Source organism: Python bivittatus, unplaced genomic scaffold, assembly GCF_059951505.1.
Source record: "Python bivittatus isolate LINGU-HERP-01145 unplaced genomic scaffold, Pbiv_v1 ctg000820_np1212, whole genome shotgun sequence".
NCBI lineage: Eukaryota > Metazoa > Chordata > Lepidosauria > Squamata > Pythonidae > Python > Python bivittatus.
Window position 1 is genome coordinate 288,032 of NW_028277107.1, and position 12,081 is coordinate 300,112.

Consider the following 12,081-nt stretch of genomic DNA (forward strand, 5'->3'; position numbering starts at 1 on the left):
CTTCTGGAAGGCTGTTAGAAATATGCCTTTCCCCCCAGATATTAGGGCTAGGACACTCAGGGAGCCCCATATACAATATGTGGGTCTGTTTTTGTGGAATTGCTCTATAGTATATTGGTTTTCTTTTGTGTATTGAATTATATGGTTATACGGGTTTACTATTTTTTTTTTGGTAAAGATTGTTAATCGCCTGAGTTATGTGTTTAAGACAGGCAGGGACATACATTTTTAAAATAAATAAATAAATACTTTGAAAAAGGGGTTTTTTGCAGGTAAAATCTGTTCCTCTAGAGTGAGAACAGCCTCTGACTAACATACTCGGCGAAGAAGCTTCTGGAGTTCCTTTTGGTTCTTGGTGTGCAATTATTTACTTGAAGCTTTTAGAAGACCAGTAGGCATTGATGGGCCAGTCCCACCAGCTGAGGGGGCAGGTTCTTACATGTGGTTCCCTGGTCCCAGGGTTCAACATGCAAGCAGGTCTGAAATCAATCGGCCAAGCTCAGAAGAATCCAAAAACTTTCAAATATATTCTATTCACCAGAATTCCAGTGAGGGCAGAATTTCTATGGCCACCCTATTTCAGGAATCCACATTCAAACCCTTTTGCCCTTTTTTCATGCCCTCCATATTACTGCATTGGGTGCCAGTTTGCTTCTGGGTCCAGTTCAAGTTGTTGGTTGTCACTACATGGCATGGGACCAGGTTACCACCCTCATTATGTCAACCCATCCGACCCGGGCAAGCACAGAGGGTATGTGTCAGGCCCAGCCCAAGAACAACGGTGAAACAGTCCAGTTGTCAGGTCTACGATGTTCAAATTCCAATACAGACCAATCTCTAGAACTCCAAAGTGGATTCATAAAAGATTTCATTTATTGGAGGATACGTGCAGCTCTAAGCCAAGCATTGCTAAAACTAAAGCCCGCATAATTTTCCCTCTACTTTTACCCCCTTCGTCCCCCCTTCAATCTAGGCACCACTTTTAGTTCTCATAGAGGTGTGACTTTGTACGTTCCAGCCCCGATAACACGTCTTCTTCCTGGCCTTCAATCTTGCTCCGGCTCTGTCTTCTTTCACTGAGCCCTCCCCCCGCCCCCAATGAGAATGGCAGAATCAAAGCAAGCTACGAAAACATTCCCTATATACAAATGGCATTTACTATGCTAATAAAACAGTCCACTAGTTGATATATATTTTGATTGCTGCCGATTCTGACACCAGCTGAGTAAAGTTCCTTTATTTGCTTACACCTCATAGACAGAATCTTGCCAAACTAAATCTATACTTCACGAACTAGTGGATCTACCCTGGGAAATATTAGGGAGTGGCTATCCTGAATCTCTTTCACTTCTCACACTCCCCTTGCAGACTGTGTTGTCTCTTGTCTCCTTTCCCCTCCTGGAATGCAACCCCTCCTCCATGATAGCCTTCATCTCTCACACCACCCTCCTCTTCACAGGCACTGTCCATCAAGGCATGCTATGGACCCCGTTGATGAAAGAATGTTGACTGGTGGGGCCCAGAAAGTGAGCCTTCTCTGACATTGCCCCACCCTATAGAATGCCCTCCCCCAGAGGTGAGGCAGACCCCTACTCTCTCGACCTTCCAGAAAGGGGTAAAGACCTGGCTCTGCCAACTCGTGTGGGGCAAGAAGAGGGGTGGCTAGCACCTTGAAGATGCTCCTGTAGGTTAATATTGTTTTCGACCAGCAGTACCTAGGAAGGTATTATTATTTATGTATGAATGTTTTTTATTGTATTTTTACTGTATTTTAAATAATAATTTTTCTTGATTTTACTGTAAACCACCGAGGATCACTCCATACTGAGATGGGCAATGACCAAATTTTGGTAATGGCTAGACCTCATGAAAAGTTGTTCTCTTCTGACTACGTGAAAAGAAACTCTCAAAATATTTGGGATCCTTATGTGCCCTGAATATGGATTTATTTATTCAAATAGAAAGTGTGTTTGAAACTGCTAAATTTGTCCCCTCATAAAATTTCTGAGATGAGAGACCACATCTGGTCCATTTGGAAAACATGTTTTCTGTGGCTCCACCTCCCCCCCCCCCAACACACCCCAATGAATTCAGGATGTGGCAGAGCTGATTTTCTCCTCTTTGCAACTTACAACTGAGGATGGTCTTGTTTGTCTTCTGGACAAATCTCCAGGGATTTCCCTCAAGATCGCCTTTGAAAGGAGCAGCAGAGGAGAGAGATAGACAGGATGATGTCTTGCCCTGAGCCCGAAAGGACAGCAGCATAAAAGTCTCCTGGACCACTGAGAGCTGGAGCTGAAGACCAGGGCACTTGAGGAGGATTATTTCTCTAAATTCCTTTCAGACACAAAGCTTTGGCACAAGAAAGCCATCAAACTCTCATATTTGGGCTGCTTCTAATCTTTCTGCTGACTGCTTGTGAGGACCAAGTGGCTACGTGAGGAATGGTTCTCCTCTTTTTTCTGCTTCTCCTTCCCAGATATCCTGTGAGATGCTGAAGGCAAAATGCCCCTTGACTTCACAACGAGATCCATTTGACTGGATAAATCACTTCAGGCCAGGCGATTATCTCTTTGGGGGAATCATTACTGCAAAGAAAAGTGTAAATCCACTTTACACTTTCACCGATATTCCCTCCAACCAACCTTTCCACTGGTGAGTCATTATTTGGGGATGGAGTTGCTGCTAGTTCATTTACTGCTAATTATCTCTAATTTATTTTACTCCCTTCCCATGATCTTGTCCCTCCTAAATTTCTGTTGGAGGTGAGGAAAGGTTGGAGATGCATCAACACTGAGGCAAAGCCAAATGCCTGACCTGCTATTTCATCTGGAGAAACCCCTTTTGACCTAAAGAGCAAACCAAGGTTGCCTGACCTTCAGATGCACAGCAAGAATCATGTCTGCTGTGGAAAACCTCTGAAGAGAAATGAAGTGGAGGGAAATTGGCAAGTGGTTACAAGTGGCTCTCACTTTCGCAGGAAATTGGGGAGCTGAGAGAGTTTCTCTCCTGATATTAAAAACTGGGCTTGACAAGACAGAGAACTCAGAGCCATTATTCCTGGTAAGTGACACAATGGACGAAACGCAGGACATCTTCTTAGTCCCCAAAGCCCCATGGCCAAATTTCCCCCCTTCTCCCTGCAGCTGGCTGGGCAGAAGAGCCTTCAAGGCCAGGCACAGCAGAAAGGACCAGCTGTATCTGCACGTCCCACTTAATGTCTAATTTTTGGGGTCAATCAGCAGAAAGGGCGAGGAGAGGAAAATATGGATCCTGGGGTTCATGGCAAGGAGGTAACCTCCCTGAGCCCAACTTGCTTTCAGTCTCTTGCAGCTCATACTGGCTGGTTGGTTGAAAGTTTAACAATAGAAGTAAGTTGCATATAACAGCACAGACCAAAAATGAATCTGTGAGGTCATGGACTTCTGTCCTTCAGTAATGAGAGCTGGAAATGAGCAGTGAGTTGGCCTCTTTTATTCATCACCTCAAATTATTCCAGATGATAAAATCAAAGGAAAGGAGATCCAGATCTCAGAAATGAGCAACAAAAGGAGAAACAGTGTTGATTCACTTAAAACGTGAATAAAAGTAAAGGTTCTGAAATGCTGGGCAAAGTTACTATGAAGGGGACAATAATGATACTGGGATCTGGTGGGGATAATATGAAAAGCAATAGCCTGATGACAGAATTTTCCGAAAAATTAAACATCAGCAGAAATAGCTTGAAATTTTCTTTCATGAGGAGACCTACAAGATTTCTTCTTGGGTTTAATAAAGATTTTTCGTATATATCAATTTCAATCTATGTATCCAAATAGCTCACGCAAAAAGTACAGATCTTACTAAAATAAAATTAATACAGCAATGACAGCAGTGAGCAAGATTCAGTACTGGAATAATATGAAAGATTACAGTAATTTCAGTCTCATGAATTCAAGTTCTCTCCTCATTTAACAGATCATAGAAGATTCATATTTCAGAAATGTAATCCGAGAGAAACCCCAATTTCAGATGTGGTAGAAGCTGGTCCAAAAATGGTTTCCATTTGCTTTAACCACAAATATAAGGTTATTGTTGATGTTGAGGCACAATCCCACAGATGTTATTTTGCACAATGAATTATACATGCTTTCCAGGAAGAAGCATAAGGTACTCTTGAATTTCTTACCGTATGGAAAGCTCATTGAGTGCATTTTGTAGAAATGTAGAGTTTGTGATCTGTAATAGAAAAATTGCAGGCTGGAAAGGAAAGAGTTTTATTCATTTTCCGAACTTGCTGAGCTTTACAATGCAACCAAACGTGGAAGAATGAACCAATCTGATTGTTATATTTCCAGTGATTTTAGAAATCACTCCTGCAGTTACATCTGTAAACCATCTATGTTTTCTCTATAGCGTTCGCTGTAAATTTATCATTTCTGTAACATTGAAGATATTTAATGATTCTTCCTTGTTACTTCTTAAGTTTCTACATCATTTACTCCTAAGCTTAGAGGTTGAATGTACTATTTTTATATTCGGTTAAAATCCAAATATATTAGAAGTGAGCACCATCAGTCTTTTTCTCCTTTAAATTAAACTTCAGAGCGCTTCCTTTTCTTCAGATGTTGGGTCAAAGTCTACAGCCCATCCCTCAATCATGGGTATCATTCCACCCAGTTGCACTCATGCCTACCCCATCATATTGCCTCCCTGAATTAAGATTGCTACTTCTTCTTCTTCATATCAATAAGGAAACAAGAAGTGAATGGGGTAATACAATTGAATTTGGGACAATGGTACATCTTCTGTTTTTCCAGGCATAAAATCATGCATGTCTGGTACCTCCTGTCCTTCTTGATTGCCATCCGCGAGATCAACCAGAGTCCCCTGATCTTACCCAACGTCACTCTGGGCTACAACGTCCACGACAATCATTTCAATGCAGAGATGAACACAGAAGCCTTGCTGGACCTGCTTTCTGCTGGGGAGGCAAATGTTCCAAACTACAAATGCGGAAGACAGAAAAATCTGTTGGCTGTTCTTGAAGGGACCGAATCCAACCTCTCCCGACATATTGCAACCATGCTCAGCACCTACAAAATCCCACAGGTTAGCAGGGAAAGGTGTGGATTATGGTCAGTTTCTGCCCTGGAATCTCCAAGGCTATTCCAAAAATATGCAAGAGATGTTTAATGTTGTAGTAGAGATGTAAAACTGGTTGATCAAGAGTGCAATCACTAATTTTATAGCGGTTTCCTCTCTAAGATGAAAACCTCTCTTTCATTGTTCCTCCACATGGAAATAAAATTGGCCTGGGGTGCGGACGGAATATCTCAAGCATGGGGATGGCTAGCCCTATAGAGGCCTCCTGTCTTCAGCCTCAGATTTTTCATCTTCTTGGGCTCTTGTTCTCCTTTTTACTAATGCTTTTAACTGATGTTTTATGTGTTCATATATATTTCTGTTTTTAATGTTTGTTGTGAGTCGCCGAGAGTTCCCCATCAGGGAGATGGGTGGGTGAGAAATTTAATCAATAAAATAAATAAATAAATAAATTCCTGGACCAGTCTTGACTGGGCTTTTGTAGAAAACAGGAGAGGAGAAAAGAGGATGAGGATTTCTGTACCTTTCCTTCTAAGCATCTTGGTCCTGGTTGAGACTTGGAGGAGACCATCAGGCTGTAGGATAGACTGGGAGGTTAAAAAAATAAATAAGTAAATCCCACAGCAAGGCATTGGCAACCCACTTCCATACACCTGATGAGAAAGCTGTAGGGGTGTGTCTATGAAGTCACCAGACGCTGATCCCAGTGATGCTTTGGCTACTGAGATAGAGAAGGGCACTGCTGCCAGTCTGCATGTCTGGCTAATGTAGTCAATATCTGAGATCCTTTCCCTCAGAACTGTCATCCAAAGGCTGATTGGCATGATGGCAAAATCTTTGGCTTACCTATGTTGCTTCGAAGAACTGAGCAAGTCCCCATTTTTAGTGTGTTTGTTGGTGCTGCAATCATATTACAATTTGGAATTACTTAATATTCGGAATGAATAATATATGAATTGGATTTCACGGGTCATTACCAATTCCTTCCATTTTCTCCAGATTTCTTATGCTTTTGTTTCTGATGATCTGAATGATAAAACCCAGTTCCCTTTTTTCTACCGGATGCTCCCAAAAGAAGGAATTCAATACACAGCAATGGTTAAAATGATCCAGTATTTCAGATGGACCTCAGTGGCTCTTGTTGCTCCAGAAACTGATAACGGAGAAAGGTTCTTCAAAACTTTAACACCTTTACTCACCCAAAATGGCATTTGTGCTGTTTTCTCACAAAGCATATCTGGGCACAATATGAATTTATACAGTTTGGACGCTGATTTATACCTCAGATGGAAACAAGTCAATGTATTTATTTACTATGCAGAGCCCACTTTGCTTACTTTCTATTTCTATGGAATGGCATTCATTGACCATATGTTTCAGCTCTTGATAAAACCTACTGTAGGAAAAATCTGGATTGTAACAGCCATGGGAGATCTCACTTTTAATTTGCAGTTTCAAGATTTCCAACGTGTTCACAGCATTTTCACCTTCTCCATTCAGACAAAGAAATGGATAAAACGTGATGTTGTTTTCCACTTCTTCCCTTCAATCTTTGAGTTTGGCAGCAAAGTTTTTTTGTGTTCATTTCAAAAGCATCCCTTTTCTGTTAAAGGCTGGTGGAGATGCGAAGAGGATGAAGAAATGGAAAGTCTACGAGAGCAGGAGGTTGAAGCCACCCTTTCTCTCGACAGCCACCATGTTTACAACTCCATCTGGGCTGTGGCACGAGCCCTGAATGCTGCCCGTGTCTCCAGATCCAAGAGGAGGATGCTGAAGGAAGCTGGAAAGATCTTGGGACTGGATGGGCTACAACCTTGGCAGGTATCTCCTTTTCCATCAAAGAATCTCAGCTGAACACACCCATTACTTTTAAAATTACTTAAGCAGGAGGAATTGAGCAAATGGAGAGGGGAAGCCAGATTGTTCTGAGGAGATCATCTCAAACACACCCCTTCAAACAAATGACCCTATCATACTGACATTAACTATCATGTTTGTATGGTAGATAAAGAGAGGGAGGAGAAGACTAGGATAATAAAGGTCAATTGGAAAATGTTATCATCTGGATCCTTCTATATCTTGGTCCCATTTGTTCCACCCTCATCTAGCTATTGTTTTTGCAGGCGATGTGGTAACACCTGCCACATCTGGTGAGACCCCTTTGTCTCTGGAGAACGGCGTTTTCCCTGCTCCTTCTCTGCAGGAAGATACCATCCTTCCATCCTCCTAACCAGTCATTGCCAATTAGGCAGCCTTGTAAATTGAATAAATGCATAACCCGTTTCTAACTGTGCATTTGCTTGTTTCTGCTGTGACGTCTCCCTCCCTCTGTCATTCTCCCCCCATCCTTTGTACCAAAATGGATGGTGCTGGGACCCTGTCCAAAGCATCTCCATTCTTTAGGGGCTACCAGCAATATGTCCTTTCTACTGCTTATTTCTTTAACTTTTAAACTAATAGTAAGCTGAGTGATTTAAATTCAGACTGGGGTTGCTACAACAAAGAATACTTGTGTGTGAGGAGCAAAATGGCCTCAATGAAGTGGCCATAGTAGGGTTTCCTAAAGAGAAGTTTATAGCTCTGTGTTCACAGAGACATTTGAAGTAAGGGTGAAGTTTGTGGCTTAAGCTGCTTCTTAAATTGAGCGTAATGTGGTCAGACTCCTGCCATCCATCCCAAAATGGGCCAAAGATTCCCAGAAATTCAACAAAGAATGTCTATCAACTCATATTTAATGTCACTTCACAACTGAACCCAATCCCAGCAGCTCATTTCATCTTCCCTCAAGGCAGACATCTCCAGGTTGAGTTCCAAGGACTTCACCTCCCACCTTTTCCATGGAAAACCAATTTATGTTTCCCACATTCCCTCTTAAGGGGCAGTTGATTACGGACATTCCTGTATTCTTACTCTGGGGAACCCCTTCTACCAATGTACTAAGCACAAGTGAAGTCCCTCTCTTCTGGAAGAGAACTGGAGATGTAGGTGTAGGTCTAGATTTAGATTTAGAGTTCAAATTAGTATTCAATTTAGAGAGAAATATATGACAGTGATAATGTATCCATCTAAAGGCTTCAACAGCCAAATATTTGAACACAGAGAAAAAAGTATTCATGAATTATATTTGGGCTCTTCAAACATGAATGAGTTTCATAGCCATTCAAGTAGAGAACCACAATCAATCAGAACTGAAGAGGTGACTGCAGCTGGCCCTTCACCTCTGGGCTTAGAAGCTTTGAAGGGTCAGGCCTAGGGAGGACGGGGATGGGACACCACCAGAAAGTCCTAAGGCTGTAAGCTAGGCTGAGAAACTGAAAAAACACTGTACAAGAAAAACAGGGCAGATGATACCCATGTTCCTCCTTGACCTGGAGGCTTTAGCTATTCAGTGAATCAGAAGACCCTGGCTCAAGAATGGCACAAGGAAGACTCATTCTTACTTGCGTTAAAGGCTGCAAGATGTTTGTTGTTGATCTTCTTCCCTTTCTAGCTCCATCCTTTCCTGCAAACCCCCCAGTTTTACAACCATTCCATGGATGGGGTGTATTTGGATACGAACGGAGAGCTGGCAGCTGACTTGGAGATTGTGAACTGGTTATGGTTTCCCAACAAGTCCGTGGTCAGGGTGAAGTTTGGGAGTTTTGCAAGACAGAAATCCCAGGAACCCAAGTTTGCCATCGACCAGGATACTGCTATCTGGCCACAAAGGTCTAACAAGGTGGGGAAAACCATTTCATTGCTATTTGTCCTCTTCAGCATTGTCATTGATCAACACATTCTCTGTGGAGCTTCTTTGAAGTCTCTGAAGCCCTTCAAGGGTTCAGGAGAGTTGCAGAGAACCTCTCCTCACATTTGTGGCTTACATGTCCACTGCTACGCCTGATTAAGGGAGTCTGGATTCCCAATTCAAACAATGCCATTTTGCTTTTATTTTTATAATGCTTTCCATGTTTTATAGATGTGGACTAAAACTCATGATGAACAGTAGACAAATATGTAAAACATTGAGGCAGCAGACTCACCGGAAGACAGAGTTTATTTATTTGTTTCTTTTTTATATATGCAATTTTCAGCTGCCATAATCATGTGCGTCACGGTGGTTTACAAAACTGAAACACGCATAATACAATAACCAGTTCCTAAAATGCTAGGCTGGCTCTTACAAAGGATTCCTGGAAGAGCTCCATTTGACCATTTCTCTCAAAGGCCAACAGAGTCAAGGCAAATCTAATCTCTCATTGCAGACTATTCCACAGTCTGGAGGTGAAAAAGAAGGAACATCTCTTCCTAGACTCAGATGCTTTGATCTCACAGAAGGGAGATTCCAGGATAAACAGCTGCTTCCGTTACATGTGTCAGACTCACTGGTCCGGCACAGTGAACGCCGCTGCTCAGTTGCACCGGCCCTAGTCAGTTTCACTGCCTCAGGCGCAGGCAGCAGAAAAGAGGAAGTCAGGCGAACCCCAAGTTAATTGCCGGCAGGCGGTGGCGATTAACTCAGGGCAGAAGTGGATACTTTGTAACAAACCCGGCTTCCCTCAAGCACCCCAGGCAACGCAGACCGCAGCGGTTCGGAAGCACAGCAATCAGCAAGCAATCAAGGATTCCCTGCTTAGCCTGCAGAAGAAAAGCCCACTGAACTCAACAACCCCACAGACAAAGGACAGCAATGAGAGAGACAAAGAAACACAGCTGAATCTGCCATTTGGGCGAGGGGGAAATACCCCGGGCAACTCAGTAACTGAGGCAATGGGGAGAAGGGCAGGAAAGAGGTGGTAAATCTGGGTCAAGGAGGGAAGCCTATAAAACTGCTCTATGTAACTGCGCCAAATCAACCCTGGCTTTGTTTGTATCACCTGCATTACACCTGAGTAAAGTTCTTTAGCTGAACCTGTGTTTCGTGAGAGTTTCATTCGGTGCTGAATGTGGTAACTCTTACAAGATGGACCTAGTCTACTTTTTCTTTCCTTTGATGACAACCCTAATGTACTCTCCTTTATGTTCCCCTTTTTCTGCTCAGAGTCTGCCTCCCTCCAGGTGTGTGGAAAGTTGTCAGTCTGGATTTTTCAAGGTGGGTCAGGAAGGGGAGCCCATTTGCTGCTATGACTGTGTTTTCTGTGCAGAGGGGACCTTCTCCTCTCAGGAAGGTGGGTGACTCCAAAGTGAAGCAGCCTTTCAATAAGAAGGCTGACACTTCTCCCTCTGTGAAGATCTCACCTTGACTGCCTAATTTCTGAAACATATTTAAAAATAGACAAACTAGGAAGCCAAGGTATGAAAGAGGAACTGCTAACTCATTCGCATGCATCCTCCAACAGGGTTAAAAAGCAGAAAAGTGCCCTCAGAGTTTCATAAAGTTGGTCACAGTCCCTAAAATTGCACCTTCTTTCATTTATTCTGTTTCTTACCCCATGCAGCGTCTTTGCTGGTGGCATAGAATAGACTAGATTAGGGGCTGAACCTGGTAAATGTTACTTTTCTTCTCTTCAGATGCAGATCATTGCACCAAATGTCCAGAAGATCAGCATCCAAATAAGGAGCGAGATAAATGTGTCCCTAAGGAAATAAGCTTTCTGGCCTACAATGAATATCTGGGGACCATCTTGGCTTCCCTTGCACTTTTCTTGTCCTTACCTACCGTATTTGTACTAGCAATCTTTGTGAAACACAGAGACACTCCCATCGTCAAAGCCAACAACCGGAGCCTCTCTTACATCCTCCTCGTCTCCCTCCTGCTTTCTGTCTCGACCACCTTCCTCTTCATTGGCCAGCCAAGGAGAGCCACTTGCCTTCTCCGGCAGACAGCCTTCAGCATCGTCTTCTCGATTGCTGTCTCTTCTGTCTTGGCCAAAACAGTCACGGTGGTCCTTGCCTTTCTGGCCACAAAGCCAGGGAACAAAGTGAGGAGGTGGCTGGGGAGGAGTCTGGCCATCTCCATCATTTTTTATTCTTCCAGTATCCAGGTGGTCATCTGCAGCATCTGGCTGGTGGTCTCTCCGCCATTTCCTGATTCTGACATGCACACCCAACCAGGAGAGATCATCCTGCAGTGCAATGAAGGGTCTCTGGCCATGTTTTATATTGCTCTTGGCTACATGGGCTTCCTGGCTACCATCTGCTTCATGGTGGCTTTCCTGGCCAGGAACCTCCCTGGGGCCTTCAATGAAGCCAAGCTGATCACCTTCAGCATGCTGGTCTTCTGCAGTGTCTGGGTGTCCTTTGTACCCTCCTACTTGAGCACCAAAGGGAAGTACATGGTGGCCGTGCAGATCTTCTCCATTTTGGCCTCCAGTGCTGGCCTGCTGGGCTTCATCTTTTTCCCTAAGTGCTACATTATTTTACTAAGACCAGATCTAAATACCAAGGAGCAGCTAGTTGTGAAAGCATCAATCAAGATCTGATTACTTCTGCAATCTTTTTCTCAGAGTCATAATTTTGTGTATGTGTTTCCCATCTCTAAAAAGATTTGTAATACACTAGGCTTCCTAGGGTCAACCTCTAAATACCTCTGGATGGCTTTGCCATGGTTCTGACATGGTTCCACTGCTCCCACCTAACCTGCTGAAAGCAAACTGGCCATACTGCCCCCTCCTCACAGCTCCTTGCAGCCACTCCCTAAGTGGTTTCAATGAGTTAAGCCAATATTACAAGCATGGAGTAATTCTCAGGCTGCACAACTTGAAAAGGTGCTTTTAGAAGGTGTCCACCTCTCTCCATCTCTTCACCCTCTCCAAAGGGGGGTCTCCCCAGACAGGAAATCCTGGGAAATGAAGGAGAGGAAATTTTGCTTTGGCAAATCTGTAGAGGTCCAAGTAGGAGATTTCATTTTGTCTGTCTTCTTATCCAGTAAAGTGAATCCTTAAGCAAACCGTTAAGCAGACAGGAGATGGCCCTCCCATTGTTTCTGTAGGATAGTGTCAAGAGGGATATTTTTGGCAGCGGAACACAGTCACTCTTGGGTCATGCAACGGCTTGGAGCTGATCTTGTTTTGCAGG

The 12,081-nt window shown here is 43.4% G+C and overlaps 1 protein-coding gene across 1 annotated transcript; it reads left to right on the forward strand.

Annotated features, from left to right (window-relative positions):
• The first annotated feature begins 1,481 nt into the window (after positions 1–1,481).
• On the forward strand, positions 1,482–11,486 carry LOC148214020 (vomeronasal type-2 receptor 26-like). Its single transcript, XM_088128862.1, has 8 exons — positions 1,482–1,526; positions 2,480–2,655; positions 4,800–5,091; positions 6,085–6,316; positions 6,698–6,906; positions 8,576–8,710; positions 10,106–10,232; positions 10,576–11,486. The coding sequence occupies exons 1-8, from the start codon at positions 1,482–1,484 to the stop codon at positions 11,484–11,486; spliced, it is 2,127 nt and encodes a 708-aa protein (XP_087984988.1).
• Positions 11,487–12,081: the final 595 nt, after the last annotated feature.

Bases quoted from the DNA above. Each gene is read 5' to 3' on its own strand.
- LOC148214020 (XM_088128862.1), top strand. From the start codon at position 1,482: ATGGACCCCGTTGATGAAAGAATGTTGACTGGTGGGGCCCAGAAA. The intron at 5,092-6,084 runs GTTAGCAGGGAA...CATTTTCTCCAG, and splicing joins GCACCTACAAAATCCCACAG to ATTTCTTATGCTTTTGTTTC. The intron at 8,711-10,105 runs GTGAAGTTTGGG...TTTTCTGCTCAG, and splicing joins CCAACAAGTCCGTGGTCAGG to AGTCTGCCTCCCTCCAGGTG.